Genomic DNA, 17,458 nt, shown 5'->3' with positions numbered 1-17,458 from the left:
CTAGGAGCTTCCTTGGTACAGATCCCAGGTGACTAGTTACCTCTCAGCGTCCTTGAGTCTCAGGGCAGTCCTGTGCCATCTTCTGGGCTGCGCACTCCTCCCTGGAGCCCCTGGGACAGTTCCAGCTGAGTCCGAGTCTAACCTCAGCCTGAATCTGGTCAGATAACAACGGCAGGCAAAGTCTCTCTCCTCCCTGAAACCCACAATTCCAGCCAAGTCCCATTCTGCCCTGCCATCAGGCAAACTACTCCCCACTGAACCTAGTCCCTAGCTGAGCCTCCCACCCTAGTAAGTCCCCCCTAAGCGAGCCCCGCCTGTAAGCTAGGCCTCAGATGAATCCCACCTGAACCCAGGTGAACCTCCACCACAGGAAATCACAGATGACCACATGTGGAACACAGCCTTGGGGAGGAAGTCAAGTTGTGACCTAGAGCATTGTCTCCTCTGGGGAGGGCCAGCGGCAGCTTCTCTGCTGGGCAAGGGTCCGTGTTCAAGCCATCATGGTTTGGGACTGTGTTGCTGGATGTGCCATTGTGGGTGGGAGGCAGGGACTCTATGCCCATGGTGTTAGGCATGCCTGGCAACTGCGTGTGACTCCCACTCTTCCGATGTTTGGTATGGTCAGGCCTTCACCTGAATGGACAAGGCCCATCACTGGCATTGCCCAGTCTACTGATTCAAATCTGTCTCATAGGGAGACATCCTCCCAGACACACCCAGAATAAGTTTTTTTTTTATTAATTAATTTATTTATTAGAGAGAGAGAATGGGAATGCCAGGGCCTTTAACCACTGCAAACAAACTCCAGATGCATGCACAGCCTTGTGCATCTGGCCTACAAGGGTGCTAAGAAATTGAGCCTAGGTCCTTTGGCTTTGCCAGAAAGTGCCTTAACGAGTAAGCCATCTCTCCAGCCCCTAGGATAAGAATTTTATTTAATGATTCTTTTTGTTGTTGGTTTTGTTTTTGAGGTAGGGTTTCACTCTAGCCCAGGCTGACTTTCGCTCTCTCTGTAGTCCCAGGCTGGCCTTGAACTCACAGTGATCCTTCTACTTCTGCCTTCCAAGTGCTTTGATTAAAGCTGTTCATATGCCCAGCTTAATTAATGATTCTTTTTATTAAAGTTTTAAAAATATATTTTATTTTTATTTATTTATTATTTTAGAGAGAGAGAGAGGAGAATGGGTGTACCAGGGCCTCTAGACACTGCAAATGAACTCCAGAAGCACATACAACTATGTGCATCTGGCTGATTTTAGTACTGGGGAAATCTAACCTGGGTCCTTAGGCTTTTCAGGAAAATGCCTTAATTGCTAAACCATCTCCCTAGCCCTTAATTAATAATATTTTTTCAATAATTTATTTATTTGAGAAAGAGAGTCAGATAGAGAATAGGCATGACAGAGCTTCTAGTCACTGCAAACAAACTCCAGACACATGGGTCCCGGGGAATTGAACCTGAGTCCTTTGGCTTTGCAGGCAAGTGCCTTAACTGCTAAACCATCTCTCCAGTCTAATTTATTATTATTGTTGTTGTTGTTGTTGTTGTTGGTTTATCAAGGTAGGGTCTCACTCTAGCCCAGGCTGACCTGGAATTCATTCTGTAGTCTCAGGGTGGCCTCAAATTCATATGATCCTCCTACCTCTGCCTTTCCAGTGGTTGGATTAAAGGTGTGTGTCACCATGCCAAAGCTCAGATTAATGATTCTTTTTTTGATTTTTGGAGGTAGGGTCTCACTCTAGCTCAGGCTGACCTGGAATTCACTATGTAGTAGTCTCAGGGTGGCCTTGAACTCACAGCAATCCTCCCACCTCTGCCTCCCAAGTGCTGGGATTAAAGGTGTGTGCCACCACACCCAGCTGAATTAATGGTTCTTAATTGACACATAATAATTACACATTATTTGTGGGTTACAATCTGATAATGGGACAGGTGTCTACAATGTGTATGGTCAGATCAGAACCATCAGCATTTTTGTCTCCTAAGAGATTCATCATTTCTTTGTATAGAGCCTTCAAGCTCCTCCCCTTTACATTTTTATAAGGAATGTGAAAAACTGTGGATTACAGCATAATGGTAGATCGGATAAGCCCTTTGGTGGCCCAGCCTAGTGGACACATAAAGCTAAACCATCATGGACAATCTGGAGGCAGAACCACTTCTGATAGTGAGGAACGTCTGTTTAGCTAGGAAGAAGACACCGTATGCAGTGTGTAACCATGACTCCTGCTAGTTCTGCTTCTCTAGAGACCCTTGCTAATACCAGCTGCTGAGGAATCACCCAGAGCTCAAGTTTGCAGGTAGACCAGTGTGCTTGGCCTCCACATATATCACGCACTGATGACTGGTACAGCAGATCTGGAGTCTCTGCAGACCTGGGCCTGGGAGTCTATAATCAGGCTAGGCCACGACTGCCTTCTCCTGAGACATCTCTCTTGAAGACACCGGTCTTCTCCCTTTATTAGAGCTGCCATGCATGGGTGTGCATGCGTGTATCCTGTGTCATGATTCCTTAATATGAGGACATTCATGTTGAATTAGTGCCACCCTGGTGACTTCATTTTACTTTTGTCACTTCTTTGATGAATATATATATATATATATATATATATATATATATATATATATATATATTTATTTATTTATTTGAGAGCGTCAGACACAGAGAGAAAGACAGATAGAGGGAGAGAGAGAGAATGGGCGCGCCAGGGCTTCCAGCCTCTGCAAACGAACTCCAGACACGTGCGCCCCCTTGTGCATCTGCTAACGTGGGACCTGGGGAACCGAGCCTCAAACCGGGGTCCTTAGGCTTCACAGGGAAGCGCTTAACCGCTAAGCCATCTCTCCAGCCCTGATGAATATATTTTTATACATTTATTTGTAAGGGGAGGCGTTGAAGAATGGGCACACTAGGGCCTCCAGCCACTGCAAATGAACTCCAGATGTGTGCACCACTTTGTGCATCTGGTTTTGCATGGGTACTGGGGAATCAAATCCCGGATTTTTGGCCTTGCAAGCAAGTGCTTTTAATCGCTGAGCAGCCATCTCTCCAGCCCCACCTTTTTTTTTTTTTTTTTTTCCCTGAGGCAGTCTCACTAGTACAGACTGACCTGGAACTAATTGTCCCCAGGCTGGCCTAGAGCTCACATTGATCCTCCTACCTCAGCCTCCCAAGTGGTGGAATTAAGGCATTAGCCACCACACCCAGCACCATGATACTTTTTTGAGATAGGGTCTTGCTTTGTGGCTCAGTCTGGCTTTGAACTCTTGATTATCCTGCCTCAGCCTCTCAAGTGAGGGTTTGATGGTGTTGAATTACGTTCTGACTGTCCCTGGTCTATGCTGGGCAAGTTCTAACCTCTAGGCCAATCCTACCTCTAAGACCAGCTCCTTGATCATGTGGATGTCACCACAATCCCATGTGTTGTGTGACATTTCCTGGAGAGACATAAAGTAATGTTTATTCCCCCCTCCAAAAAAAAAAAAAAAGAGGGCTATAGAGTTGGCTTAGTGGTTAAGGCACTTACTTGCAAAGCATAAGGACCCAAGTTCAACTCCCTAGTACCCATGTAAGCCAGATTCACAAAATGGCGCATGAATCTGGAGTTCGTTTGCAATGGCCAGAGGCCCTGGTGTGCCCATTATCCATTTACCTCATTCTCTTTCTCTCTCAAATAAAATAAATAACAAAAATATTTTTTTAAAGTTTAAAGAAAAGAAAGAAATATTTATTCACCACAGATAAGGCACTGTAGTAGACAGCTCCACAGTACCGAGATGAACATCCAAACCAGACACAGTCGATGGGAGGAAGGGTTTATTTCAAGGTTACAGACCCAGGGGAAGTCCCTTCTATGGCGGCAGAAGCTGGTCCCCTTTCATAGATCCAAACACAGAGAAAAGCCACCAGCAGCCAGCAAACACCAAAAAGGGCCAAGCAGGGACTGTAGAGCTCACACCTCTCTGCATACCTTTGGACTGGAACTCTGATCCGCATCCACTCACACCTTTGGGCTCAGACCTCAGGATCTGCCCCCAGTGACACCTCCTCCAGCCAGGTGTCTGGGGACTTCAGTTACAAATTTTAATAAAACCCCCTAAGTCTGTGAGGGACACACATTAAAACTACCACAGGCATAGAGGGACCAAAGAAAGGATTTACTCCAAGCCCAGATTGGTGAACCAGTGACTATGCTGGGGTTTCTTTCTTTATTTTATTTTTCTTTTCTTTTCTTTTCTTTTCTTTTCTTTTCTTTTCTTTTCTTTTCTTTTCTTTTCTTTTCTTTTCTTTTCTTTTCTTTTCTTTTCTTTTCTTTTCTTTTCCCTTCCCTTCCCTTCCCTTCCCTTTTCTTTCTTTCTCTCTTTCTTTCTTTCTCTCTCTCTCTCTCCCTCTCTCTCTCTCTCTCTCTCTCTCTCTCTCTTTCTTTCTTTCTTTCTTTCTTTCTTTCTTGAGGTAGAGTTTCACTTTAGTCTAGGCTGACCTACCTAGAATTCACTGTGTAGTCTCAGGGTGGCCTTGAACTCACAGTGATTCTCCTACCTCTGCCTCCTGGGTGCTGGGATTAAAGGCGTGCACCACCATGTCTTGCTCTATACTGGGGTTTCTTAGAGACTCATGGGGGACTCAAGGCAGCTACACCACTGGAAGTCTCCTGGGCAACTTACCAGTAGCTACACCCATGAAGAGTCTCTCACCCACAGCATAGACGATGCAAGAAAAAACTGTATCACAGAAGACTCCCCTACAGGCAGCTACATTACTATAAATTGTACCCCCCAAGAAATCTCTTAGATAACCTCAGCAGGGGAGGGCCTCCAAAAATCTCCAGCTTCACCCATGAGGAAGTGTTCCTGGCCCTGATTTCATGAGGGTCTCATGTGGCTGGTCATGGCTGCTCTGGAAGATGGAGCGGTCATGTCTAGCCCAGACGAAATCACAATAGCATGCCTGTGCCTTAAGCCTCAACCTGGGCTGTTGCCTCCCACTGGTACATGAAGAAGTGTATAGTATGCTTGATTCTTTTTCTCTCAGATGGTAAATGCAACCAACTGTTAACTCTCATAGTCACTTCCCTACTTAAAATCAAAATCTTGGGGCTGCAGAGATTGCTCAGTGGTTAAGGCACTTGCTTGCAAAGCCTAAGAACTCAGGTTCAATTCCCCAGTACCCATGTAAAGCCAGATGCACAAGGTGGCGCATGCATCTGGAGCTCATTTGCAGTGGTTAGAGGCCCTGGTGCACCCATTCTCTCTCTCTCTCTCATAAATAAAGAAAAAAAATATGGGGGCTAGAGGGATGGCTTAGCGGTTAAGGCGCTTGCCTGCAAAGCCAAAGGATCCTGGTTTGACTCTCCAGGACCCACATGAGCCTGATGCCCATGGGGGCACATGTGTCTGGAGTTCATTTGCAGTGGCTGGAGGCCCTGGAGTACCCATTCTCTCTCCCTCTTTCTGTCTCTTTCTCTCTCTCAAACAAATAAATAAAATAAAATAAATATGAAGAAAACTCAAAACTTTGGGCCAGGCATGTGGCACACACCTTTAGTTCGTCCCTGCACTTGGGAGGCAGAAGTAGGAGGATTGCTGTGAGTTCAAGGCCAGCCTGGGACTACAGAGTGAATTCTAGATCAGCCTGAGGTAGAGTGAGACCCTACCTCAAAAAAGGGAGGGCTGGAAAGATGGCTTATCGGTTAAGTGCTTGCCTGTGAAGCCTAAGAACTCCGGTTCAAGGCTCGATTCCCCAGTACCCATGTAAGCCAGATGCAAAAGGTGGCACATGCATCTGGACTTTGTTTGCAGTCGCTGGAGGCCCTGGGGCACCCATATTTTCTCTCTCTCTCTGCCTGTCGATCTCATATGAATAAATAAATCTTAAAAAAAAATACTTTTGTGCCTCAGTTTTCCCACCTGCATGAGCTAGCCACAAAGCTTTGCTAGACACTGCTGTCCACACCAAGACTCTTCTCCCTCTCTGTCTTTGATTCCTGAGCAGGCCTGTGGCCCTAAGTGCTGGAAACAACCCTTGCCCTACACAGCATGGTGGCCGACCTGTGCTGGCACAGGATCAGTTGGGAATGGCCTCTTGTCTCATTCTCATCCGTTTCCACAGCTTTGGCCAACTGGCTCATGGGAGTTTGTGGAGGGCTGGGGTGGAGAGGGGTATGTTCAGAGACACCCCCAGAATGGGGGCAGCTCTTTTCTCCTTCCTTTGGGAAGGGAGGAAGCCATGAGGAGAGAAAAACAGGAAGCCACCGCCACCCTGGGAAGTTAGGTCCAGGACCCCCAGCCAGATAAGTTTCCATCTCTCCCTGCCCCTCCTGATGGTGGTAGGGCCCGGGCCTTTGGGAGCTGTTGGTAATGGCTCCAGCTGAGTTCCCTGGGGCTTCTGGGGCCAGGCCATAGTTCCTTCCCTATTCAGAAGGAGGACAGCAATCTGGGTACCAGGCATTGTGGGGCATTGCTGGGCCTGGGGCTGGTGGCCTGCCGCAGGGGGTCCAGAAGGCTACTAGGAAAGGCTAGAACCAACACCTTGCATGGGAGGAGCTAAATATCACTTGGGTTTATATGCATTTAAATGACCAGTAGGGCATGGCTGCCTCAGCCCCACCAAGCTTAATAGCAGCATTCCAGAACATTCTGAGTGACCCCAGCGAAGGTGCCAAGGCATGGGGTGGGCTGCTGGCACGCCCTTCCTGCCAATGTTGCATGGGAGGGAACCCCATTCCTTGTCTTCTGGTCCAGGAATGAGCTGACGTGAGGCCTGAGGAATGTGACCCCCCAAACCGGTGGGTGTTGCCCCCAGCCAGTGTTGGCCTCTCCTGGCTTCCGTGAAGTCCTCACCCAAGCTGGCAGGGTTGCCGGGTCACCCTCAGGCCTGGGGGAGAGGAAGCTGTGGCCTGCCAGGGGCACATATTACTGCTGTAGCTAGTGCTGGTCAGGAAGTCTGCAGCCTGTGGGGAACTGAGCATTGGGGTCTGTTAGTGGGGGCCTGACTGGATCACCATTAGCTCTCACTCTAACACAGGCCCAGAACAACTGGGAGAGATCCAGGGCTTGAGGCAGACAGAATTTAAAGGCCAAGTGAAGGGCTTGGGGCCTGATCTCAGCCAGGAGACACAGGCATGCTCAGGTGCTTCATATATATATGTTTTGTTTGTTCATTTGTTTTTCAAGGTAGGGTCTCACTCTAGCCCAGGCTGACCTGGCATTCACTCTGTATTCTCAGACTGGCCTCAACCTCATGGCAATTCTCCTACCTTTGCCTCCAGAGTGCTGGGATTCAAGGTGTGCACCTCCATGCCCGGTGCGAATATTTTTACTTATTTATTTGCAAGCAGAGGGAGAGAGAAGACAGACAGAATGGGTGTGTCAGGGTGTCCAGCTGCTGCAAACAAACTCTAGATGCATGCATTGATTTGTGCATCTGGTTTTATGTACGTACTGGGGAATCAAACCTGGGTCATTAAGCTTTGTAGGCAAGTGCCTTAACTGCTGAGCCATCTCTCCAACACCTCCTTTATTTTTTGAGACAGGGCCTCATGTAGCCCAGGTTGCCTTCAAACTATGTTGGGAAGGATGATCTTGAATTTATGATACTTTTGTTTCCACCTCCCAAGTGCTGGGGTTAGAGGTCTGTGCCACTACTCCATGCCTGCTCAGGCCTTTTTCGTTTGTTTAAATTTTTGTTTATTTTTATTTGAGAGTGACAGACGGAGAGAGAAAGAGGCAGATAGAGAATAGGTACACCAGGACCTCCAGCCACTGCAAACAAAATCCAGATGCATGCACCACCTTGTGCATCTGGCTAAAGTGTGTCCTGGGAAATTAATTGAGCCTTGAACCAGGGTCCTTAGGCTTCACAGGCAAGTGCCTAACCGCTCCAGCCCTGTTTGTTTTTGAAAAGATCTCAGTCTAGGCCAGGCTCACCTGGAATTCACTATATAGTCTCAGGTTGCCCTCAAACTCACAGTGATCCTCCTACCTTGGTCTCCCTAGTGCTGGGATTAAAGGTGTGTGCCATCACACCGGGCAGTTTAGGCCATTTTTATAGGAGATCTGCTAATATTAACTGAGGCACTGCCCTAGACCCTAGGAATATGCCAGTGAGTCACCATGAAGTCCAACTGGTCAAATCGTAGTCTCTGCCTAAATCTTCTAGGCCCATCTGTGTTGTGTGGAATGAGCAGGACACAAAAGCACAGACATTATATGACTACCAAGGCTCCTGGAGCCTTCAAACCTAGAGACAGGAAGTGAACTGTGGGGGCCAGGGGCTCCGTGTCTGGGAGAGGTAATCAGTTGAAGTTTCCATGGTGGTGATGGCTGTACAGTAGTGTGAATAACCTGAACTGAATCGTAGTGGTAAATTTTGTGTTGTATGTATTTAATCACAATAAAACAATTAGAAGAAATGCTTAAGATAGTAATTTTATTCTTTTTTTTAAAAATACTTCATTTTATTTTATTTGCTTTGAGAGACAGACAGAATGGTACACCAGGTCCTTCAGTTGCTGCAAATGAACTCCAGACACAGGTGCCACCCTGAGCATCTGCCTTGCGTGTGTCCTGGGGAATCGAACCTGGGTCCTCTGGCTTCACAGGCAAGTACCTTAACTGCTAAGCTTTCTCCAGCCCTTTTAATTTTACTTATTTATTTACTTGTTCTAGTTTTTTTAAATTTTTATTTATTTGCAATGAGAGAAAGAGAGAGAGAGAGAGAATGGGCATGCCAGGGCCTCTAGCCACTGCAAATTAATTCCAGACACATGTGCAACTTGTGCATCTGGCTTACATGGGTCCTGGAGAATCAAACCTGGGTCCTTTGGCTTCACAGGCAAACGCCTTAAGGGCTAAATTATCCCTCCAACCCAAATAAAACATTTTTTTTCTTAAATTTTCCAAATAAAGTATTTTTAAAAGGTGGGGGGCTGGAGAGATGGCTCAGCCCTTAAGGCGTTTGCCTGTGAAGCCAAAGGATGCCCACTTAAGCCAGATACACAAGGGGTCACATACATCTGGAGTTTGTTTGCAGTGGCTGGAGGCCCTGGCACACCCATTCACTCTCTTCCCCTTTCTGGCAAATAAATAGATAAGTAAAATATAAAAAAAAATTACGTGTGTGAGAGATGGAAAGAGACAGAGAATGAGGGCACCAGTGCCTCTAGCCACTGTAAACCAACTCCAGACTCATGCACTACCTAATGCATCTGTCTTTACGTGGGTACTGGGGAATTCAACCTGGGTCCTTAGGCTTTCCAGGCCTTAACCTCTGGGCCATGTCTTCAGCCCACTTGTTATTTTTGCCAGTACTGGGAATCAAATCCAGGGCCCGCTTCATGTGAAAAACTGCTCCACCACCGAGTCCTGTTTGCTTTCTTTTTTGTGCATCTGGCTTTATGTAGGTACTGGGGAATCAAACCGTGGGTGGTTAGGCTTTCCAAGCAAGCGCCTTTAACCACTGGGCCCACCTCCACCTCCCCAGTCCGCACGTTTTCTTTTCTTTTTTTTTTTTTTTTCTTTTTAATTTTGAAGCAGTTTCACTATGTTGTCCAGACAGGCCTTGAACTTGCCATCCTCCTGCCTTCAGCCTCCTGGGATTGCAGGACTGTGCCACCCGATTGGCCATAAAGAGGTCAATTTCATGTTGATGTGGGGAACCACGACCACACAGAAACCGTCTTGTGAGGTGCCAAGTAGAGGAAAGGGCGCTGGATGGTCAGGCCTTGGCATCTACGTGGAAGGGGCGGGGCGTGGCGCCCACCGATGAGCGAAGGCCCCGCCCACCCCGCGGCTCAGCCCGCGCCGCCGCCAGAGGTCGCTGTGGCGTCCGCGCTCCCGCCGGCTCACTTGTGCCAAGATGGCGGCCGCGGCGCTGCTCCGGGGAGCGGTGGCGGGGTTCGGCAGTGCGGCCCGGCGCTGGAGGCCCCACGCGGCCTCCAGGCGCTGTGTGGCCCATGGCTCGGGACCGGTCGGCAGCGACCCCGCAGACGGGGCGGCCTGGACCTGCTTCCTGCTGGCCGACCGGGTTCTCGTGCGCGTGCGCGGCCCGGACGCCGCGCCCTTCCTGCTCGGGCTGTTGACCAATGAGCTGCCGCGTCCGGGTCCTGCGGACGGCGCAACCTCATCCTTCGCGCGCGCCGCGTACGCCCACTTCCTGAACGTGCAGGGGCGTACGCTGTATGACGTCATTCTGTACGGGTGAGCGCGGCGGGCGGGTGCAGTGCCGCGATGATGGGCAGCCAAGGGGCGTCCAGTGAAGAGCGGGATTGACCCCTAGGGGAGCACAGCTAATAGAGGCTGAGGTAGATGCCCCAAGGACGGGTGGCCAGTGTAAGACGGATGGACACCCGTGGAAAGGGGTCTTGAGCAGGACTAAGCAGACAGCTAGGGACCACTCCCAGGAGAGGTCAGGCTAGGCGTCCATGGATAGACAAACAGGGCAGCATTCCAAAGAGAGGCTGCGCTTGGGCTCCTCAGAGAAGGGTGTCCAGGTTAGGACGGGCCAGACACCCAAGAAGCCCAGTTAGATACCTCTTGGGAGGATGTGATAGATACCCAGGGGAGCATGCCCAGGAGAGGTCAGGCTAGACGGACCAGGGCAAGGGGTCTACAGTAGGATGGGGTCGACACTCAAGAAAGGGTGTCAGGGGCTGGAGAGATGGTTTAGTGGTTAAGGCGCATGCCTGTGAAGCCTAAGGAAACAGGTTTGATTCTCCAGGTCCCACATAAGCCAGATGCAGCATCTGGAGTTCGTTTGCAGTGGCTGGAAACCCTGGCGCGCCCATTCTCATTCACTCTCTCCCCTCCCCTCTGTCTCTAATAAATAAAAAAGAAAAAGAAAGGGTGTCAGGGAAGGAAGGATTAAATGCCCAAGGGTGCAAGCTCTCCCAGGAGAGGTTGTGCAGGGTCCAGAGGGGTCCAGGGTAGACACCACAGGGAAGGGTGTCTGTGGTAGGATGTAGTAGACACCTAGAGGGTCCTGGGTTACATACCCCAGGGGGCTGTTCAGGGTAGGATAGGAGAGACAGGTGTGGGGAGGGGCACCCTCCGTAGAGGCTGGATTAGACATACCACCGCATCTAGAGGCGGACTGGCTAGGCCCAGGGAAGGGGCTATTGAAGAAAAGATTTCCTGGAAAACGCATTCAGGTTGGGCTAGTGGCTTGCACACGGTCTAGTGCTTTGGTTCCAAACCAGTTAGGCCAGGGGTTGCTACACCCAGTATCTGGAGGTGGGCAGCTTCAAAATGGGGTTCCCCTAGCCTTGTCTACCCCTCCTCACTGTATGGAGAGAGGGCTTGGTGGTCCTTGGAGCCGTGTGCAGAGTCACCCCACCTCCAGTGACAGGTTGTGGCGGTACTTGAAGGATCCATTTTGCACCTTGCTTTCCATTTCCCCTCTGCAGGCTCCAGTATCAGAGGCATCCAGTTGTTCTTATCTGTGTACCCATGACTGTAACTGTAGCACTTGATGGCTGCGCTGCATAGGGCCCTGCATGTTTACAGGGTTGGACAGTCCCTCACTCACTTTCCCAAGACCCACGTCCTGAACTCTCACTGCCATCTGGTAGGAACGTGTGCCACAGAGCCAGCGCCGTTCTGCCCCTGGGCTGTCCTCACTCCTACCTGAGGCCAGCCCTCCTGCACTGCCTGGTGTCTTCTTGAGTTGGGTTTTGGGGGACGTCTTCTCATAGCTCTCTCAGTGCTCAACGTGAAGTGTGTGCACTCCGTGTCTCTGTAAGGGCTTCCTGCATGCTTGGGGGATGACTGTTCTAGGTTGAAAGTGGTCACCAAGCCTCGGCAGCCATGGTGACATCATCCAGGGATGGCCTGTGTTTCTGTGGAGAAGCCGAGTCATCTGTGTCCCTGGTGTCTTGGCATGTCATGGTGATGTCCCTTCTTGGGATCCCTTTTCACATCACACTTCTTAGAGGGCCTTTTGAATCTAGGGGTCATCAGGTGACAGCACTTAGTCCAGTCCTAATATGGTGCTGCTTTGAGAAGGAGAGTTCTGTCCGAGTTCTATTTTTTAAAATGTTTTATTTTTATTTATTTGTCTGAGAGAGAGAGAGGAAGGGGGAGGAGAGAATATTGAATGGGTGTGCCGGGGCCTCCAGCCACGGCAAACAAACTTCAGATGCATGTGTCACCTTGTGCATCTGGGTTACATGGATCCTGGGGAATCAAACCTGGGTCCTTTGGCTTTGCAGACAAGTGCCTTAAACGCAAAGCCATCTCCCCAGCTCCTGTCAGAATTCTGGCATGGCCATTTGTCTCTCCTCAGTCTGGGGCTGTGCCTGTCACTGCCAGGCAGTGGCAGAGTTGTTGTAGTTTAGCTCCTCAAACCTAAACTAGTTACTGCTCTTTGCAGGAAAGGCATGTGGGCCCAGCTCTGGAGGCTTACATCGCTAACTGCATTCCAGGATGCTATGGTCCATATGTGTTACCAAGCACATGGCTGGGGAATCCCTTTGCTCTACATGGATAGACACAGTGGATAGGCAAGGAGGTGCTCTTCAGGTGCTGGTCTGTGGCTGCTTTCATTGGCCATGGTTGGCAGTAAGCAGTGTGTGGCACCCTCTGGTGTTGACCTTGAGTATCCAGACCCTTAGCCCCACAATTGTGACAGCTCTTCTATGGGCCTGGGAAGTGGAGGTTGCTCAGCCCTTGGCAGAAGCCGGTGTTACATCTTGTGTTAAGACACCAGCCAGTGTTGCAGCCCAGAGTCTTAGAGCCTTATCTGTAACAACTTTCCAGCTCTACGGAGCTCTGTGCTGACCAGGGTCTGCAGTTTCTCGTTGCTGGCACTTCATAGATTTTCATCCTTCACTCTGAGCTCTCCACCTCTTGCCGTCTTTTTACTCCCACCACCTTCTTCCTGCCCTGGCCGCTCTTAAACTGTTCCCGTTCAGCTGCTCTTCCGTCAGCTGTCCGATGAGCTGGCAGCCTTGTCCCTGCTGTAACGTGCTTTGCCAGTCGCTCAACTGTTGCTGGCGCCTCTGCTGCCCTTTCTCGGTGTCACCGGCTCCGTTCACACTACTTAAAGAGGCAGGAAAAGACCACTGCAGAGGGAGGCCTTTTACTGGGTCTAATGCTGCAGCAAACACCAGTGGGTAGAGCTCAGAAGAGCCCCCTCTTCCGTTCATTGCCCAGCCCGCAGCAGCCTGCCTGTAGCCTGAGAGAAGGCATTTGTTTGCAGCAGTCACGGCCACTTGTGTAGCCCAGTCAGTCACGCCTGTTAGCCCTTCACCCATCACAGCAGCCCTGTTCTGCCAGCAGGGGATTAGCTTCCCCCTCTGGCCTAGGTAGAAATGGCTGTAGGGTCATATACAATTTCATTTCTGAAATAGTTTATTTATTTGTGTAAGAAAGAGAGAGAGAGAAGATGAGTGCGTCAGACCTCTTGTCACTGAAAATGAACTCCAGACACATGTGCCACTTTGTGCGTCTGTCTTCACGTGGGTGCTGGCGAATTTAATCCTGGCTGGCAGGCTTTGTAAGCAAGTGCCCTATCTACTGAGCCATTTCCATCACCCTCATCTATAGTTTATTGTGGTTTATGAAAGCACCCTATCTCCCATGAGTTAGTCATTGGCATGGCTCAAGGGGCATGTTTGACTTCCTGTAATGCCATGCTCTGAGGTGCAGCAAGCTGTGGCTCAGGGTTGTCTGTGTCCTTACCATGTGCTTGGGGAGTTGGCCATGAGCAGGCATTCCTGCTTGTTTGTAAGACTCCTGTCTCCTGACCGCCCCCCACACCGTCTCCTGCAGACTCCCTCAGCACAATGAGGAGGCTCCGGGTTTCCTTCTGGAGTGTGATGGCTCTGTGCTGGACCCCCTGCAGAAGCACCTCGCAGTGTACAGGATCCGACGGAAGGTCACAGTGGAGCCGCATCCAAACCTTCGTGTATGGGCTCTGCTGCCCGGAGGCCCCCAGGCTGCACCGCTGCAGGAGAGAGCAGAAGCCACCGTCATCCTCACGCCTGACCCCCGGACTGCATGCATGGGGTGGCGGCTGCTCACCCAGGGTGATGGCCCAGCCCTGGTGCCCAAAGGCCAGCTTGGAGACCTCAGGGATTATCACAGGCACCGGTACCAGCAAGGTATGGGTGGGGTGGGCATGCTTCTCCTAGAGCAGCCACCTGGATGAACCCCAGCAGGGCAGAGTTGGCAGAGGGTTTGCGATCAGGAAGGGTAGACATGCCAGGCTTGGTTTGGGAAGGGGTAGAGTGGGATGGGCATGCTAGACTGAGTGTAGGGAAGGGTAGAGAAGGGTGGATATGCTGGGTTGAGTGGACCCCAGGCGGAGCTGAGGTACTTGGTGGGGCTAGCCTTCAGGGCTTCATGGACTGTGGGTGGGTACTTATGGCTGGACATGCTGTACTCATTCTCTCTGCTTTTGGACCCCCCACAGGTATCCCCGAGGGGGTCCATGACCTTCCCACAGGGGTAGCCCTGCCCTTGGAGTCCAACCTGGCCTTCATGAATGGTGTGAGTTTCACCAAGGGCTGCTACATCGGGCAGGAGCTGACTGCCCGAACCCACCACACGGGCGTCATTCGCAAACGCCTTTTCCCTGTGCGGCTTGCGGGCCCCCTGCCTGCCCAGGGCATCAGGCCTGGCACCTTGGTGCTTACTGCTACAGGACAGGCAGCCGGCAAGTTTCGGGCCGGCCAGGGAGATGTGGGCCTGGCTCTTCTGCGGTCAGAGACAATCAAGAGTCCTCTCCACATCAGGACCTCTGAGAGCCAGCAGGTGGTTGTGATGGCCTCGGTGCCGGACTGGTGGCCCACAGCCAAGTAGCCCTGGACACCTTGGACTTCTGCTTGCCTTAGGGTTACTAAGGTGCCTCAGAGCCTCGGTTTGAGGTCTTCTGGCTTTTCTGCTGTGTTCCACTGAGTCTGAGTCCTTATTCCTATGGTGGTCCCCGGCCGGGAAAGGCCCACTGTGGCCCAGGCTGTTCATGGGCCTTCCTCCACTGATGCCTTGTGCACATATCCCACACCCAGGGCCTGGCCTCTTTCAGGAAGATCTGTTGCTGAGAACAGAGGAACCCTTCTGAGGCTGGGCCTGAGCCCCTGCTTGGACCAGACTCTCAATGGGGTTACACAGGTCGCAGGCCAACGATGAGGTGAGGGCTCTGTCCAGTGTCAGGTCCTTCAGCCATGTATCCCGTTGGGAAGGTGCCCTGGGAACCTGCTAGGTTGCTGGGTCTTCCTTGAACCACTTCTCAGGGCAGGAGTCCTGTGCTGCTGTCTGTAGCTTGGGGACACTAGATCTCTTGGGACTGGGACATGTGCTCTGGGAGCCACACGTTTCACACCCCTTGTTTTCAGATGTCTCTGTGTCGCTGCACACTCCCCATGCAGTGGTCTGCTCAGCCTGGTCCTCCACTCTCCTTAGGAAGGGGGAGCTCGGGACACAGTTCCATGTGGGAGAGGCTTCAACTCTGGCTAACCTGTGTGGTTGGGGTGCCACCATGAGCTTTCGGTAAGGCAGTGACGTGCTGGCCAGAGGTGCAGTGCTCCTCCCTTGGAACCTCCTGTGTAATGTGAACCAGGGGTCTCACTTCAAAACAAAATTAATGTGTGCCCCACAAGGAGCCCCTTTAGAACTCTGGTTTTATTTCATGGTTCTGGTAGCACAGACCCGTGGGACAGCTGTCCCTGCAGAACAGCAAACACTGGATGGATTCTTTTTCTCCTGGGACATGGCCTTTCTGTGCAGCCATGTGGCCCAGGCTCGCCTTGAATTCATGATTCTCCTGCCTCAGCCTTGTGAGGATGAGACTTACCAGCATATAATCATGCCCTGTGTCATCACCTCCATGCTACTGGGACAAACCTCCAAAGCAGACATAGTTTAAGGGTGAACAGCATTTATTTCAGGCTTATAGATCTGTGGGAAGTTCCCTAATAGAAGAAGCCGCCCCCTTTCCCAAATCCACACAGAAAGACCACCACCAGCAAGCCCACTCTAGAGCCTCAGGCAGAGCTCAAGCACTGTGTACCTGAGGCTGGAACTCAGATCCACCCCAGTAACCCCTTAGGGCTGGACCCCAGGATCTGCCCACAGTGGCCCCTCCAGCCAGATGGCTGGAAGTCCAAGTTACAGGCTTTAATAACCACCTGAGTCTATTGGGGGACATAACTTCAAACCACCACACCCTGCAAGACACATCATGCTACAAACCATGCTGAGCTGTCAGGAAGTGGGTAGGCTGAGGCCTCAGGGCTGGGGTGGGGGGGGTAAGCCGTTTTATTGTCTGTAAGGCCACTAAAAGGGGACTACAGCCTGGTTAGCCTTCTTGGAGCCAGAAGGAACCAAAGACCTGTGACCTCAGAGGCCACCTGGGATAGGGTCCCAGGTACACTGAGCTTCAATGCAGTTTGCAGCAGCCCAAGAGGAAGTATCCTAGGGGCTGGGGGGTCACCTGAGTGTGCCATAGCAGGAACAATCCGAGGTGTGTGGGTAAAAGATTTATCAGACCTGGGTTGATACAAAAGCTTTAATAAAGAACAGACACTGGATAGAAACAAACACAAGAGGCAGAGAGAATGAGAATATGACCCTTTGGGAAGAGATGGGTCTTTTTGTACTGGTTGAGAGATGTTATTGGCCAGCTGAGTGAGGCTGTGTTGGAATAAAATTCGAGAAGGCAGCACTGTCTTGAGGTGGTAAATCTCAATGAGGTGCCAGGGTCTTCAGATTGTTTGGATAAGACATTGCAAATCATTTGGTAAGGCTCCAAGCCATGAGTCTTACTGCTAGTGAACAGGGAACTCAGCCTTTTGTTTTTGGCCTTTAAAAAAAATTTTTAAGGGGCTGGAGAGATGGCTTAGTGGTTAAGTGTTTGCCTGTGAAGCCTAAGGACCTTGGTTCAAGGCTCAATTCTCCAGGACCCACTTTAGCCAGATGCACAAGGGGGCACACGCATCTGGAGTTTGTTTGCAGAGGCTGGAGGCCCTGGCGCGCCCATTCTCTATCTTTCTGCCTCTTTCTCTCTCTGTCTGTTGCTCTCAAATAAATAAAAATAAACAAAAGAATTAAAAAAATTTTAAGGGTTGGAGAGATGGCTTATGGTTAGGGTGTTTGCCTATGACACTTAAGGCCCCAAGTTTGATTCAGCAGAACCCACGTAAGCCAGATACACAACATGGCACATGCATCTTGAGGCCTTGGTGTGCCCATTTCCTGTCTTTCTCATAAATAAAATATGTTTTGTTTTTAAATACGTGTGTGTGTGTGTGTGTGTGTGTGTGTGTGTGTGTGCCAGGAACTCTTGCTACTTCAAATGAATACGTGTCTGACTTAATGTGAATGACTGGAGAACTGAACCCAGGCTGGCAGGTTTTGCAAGGAAGTGCCTTTAACTGCTGAGCCATCTCCCCGGGCCCTTTTTGTCTCTACATAGTGGACTGCTGATTGGGAGTGAGGGCCAGCCTGAGGGGTCCAGGTAGT

General features: G+C 50.6%; 1 protein-coding gene across 1 annotated transcript; it reads left to right on the top strand.

Moving 5' to 3' along the window:
• The first annotated feature begins 9,857 nt into the window (after positions 1-9,857).
• Iba57 (iron-sulfur cluster assembly factor IBA57) lies at positions 9,858-16,920 on the top strand. Its single transcript, XM_004657281.2, has 3 exons — positions 9,858-10,198; positions 13,769-14,100; positions 14,412-16,920. The coding sequence occupies exons 1-3, from the start codon at positions 9,858-9,860 to the stop codon at positions 14,798-14,800; spliced, it is 1,062 nt and encodes a 353-aa protein (XP_004657338.2). The 3' UTR covers positions 14,801-16,920.
• The last annotated feature ends 538 nt before the right edge of the window (positions 16,921-17,458 follow it).

The sequence above is a fragment of the Jaculus jaculus genome, chromosome 6, assembly GCF_020740685.1.
Source record: "Jaculus jaculus isolate mJacJac1 chromosome 6, mJacJac1.mat.Y.cur, whole genome shotgun sequence".
Lineage (NCBI taxonomy): Eukaryota > Metazoa > Chordata > Mammalia > Rodentia > Dipodidae > Jaculus > Jaculus jaculus.
Note: the sequence above shows the minus strand (reverse complement) of the source record. Positions and strands in the feature narration are given on the sequence as shown.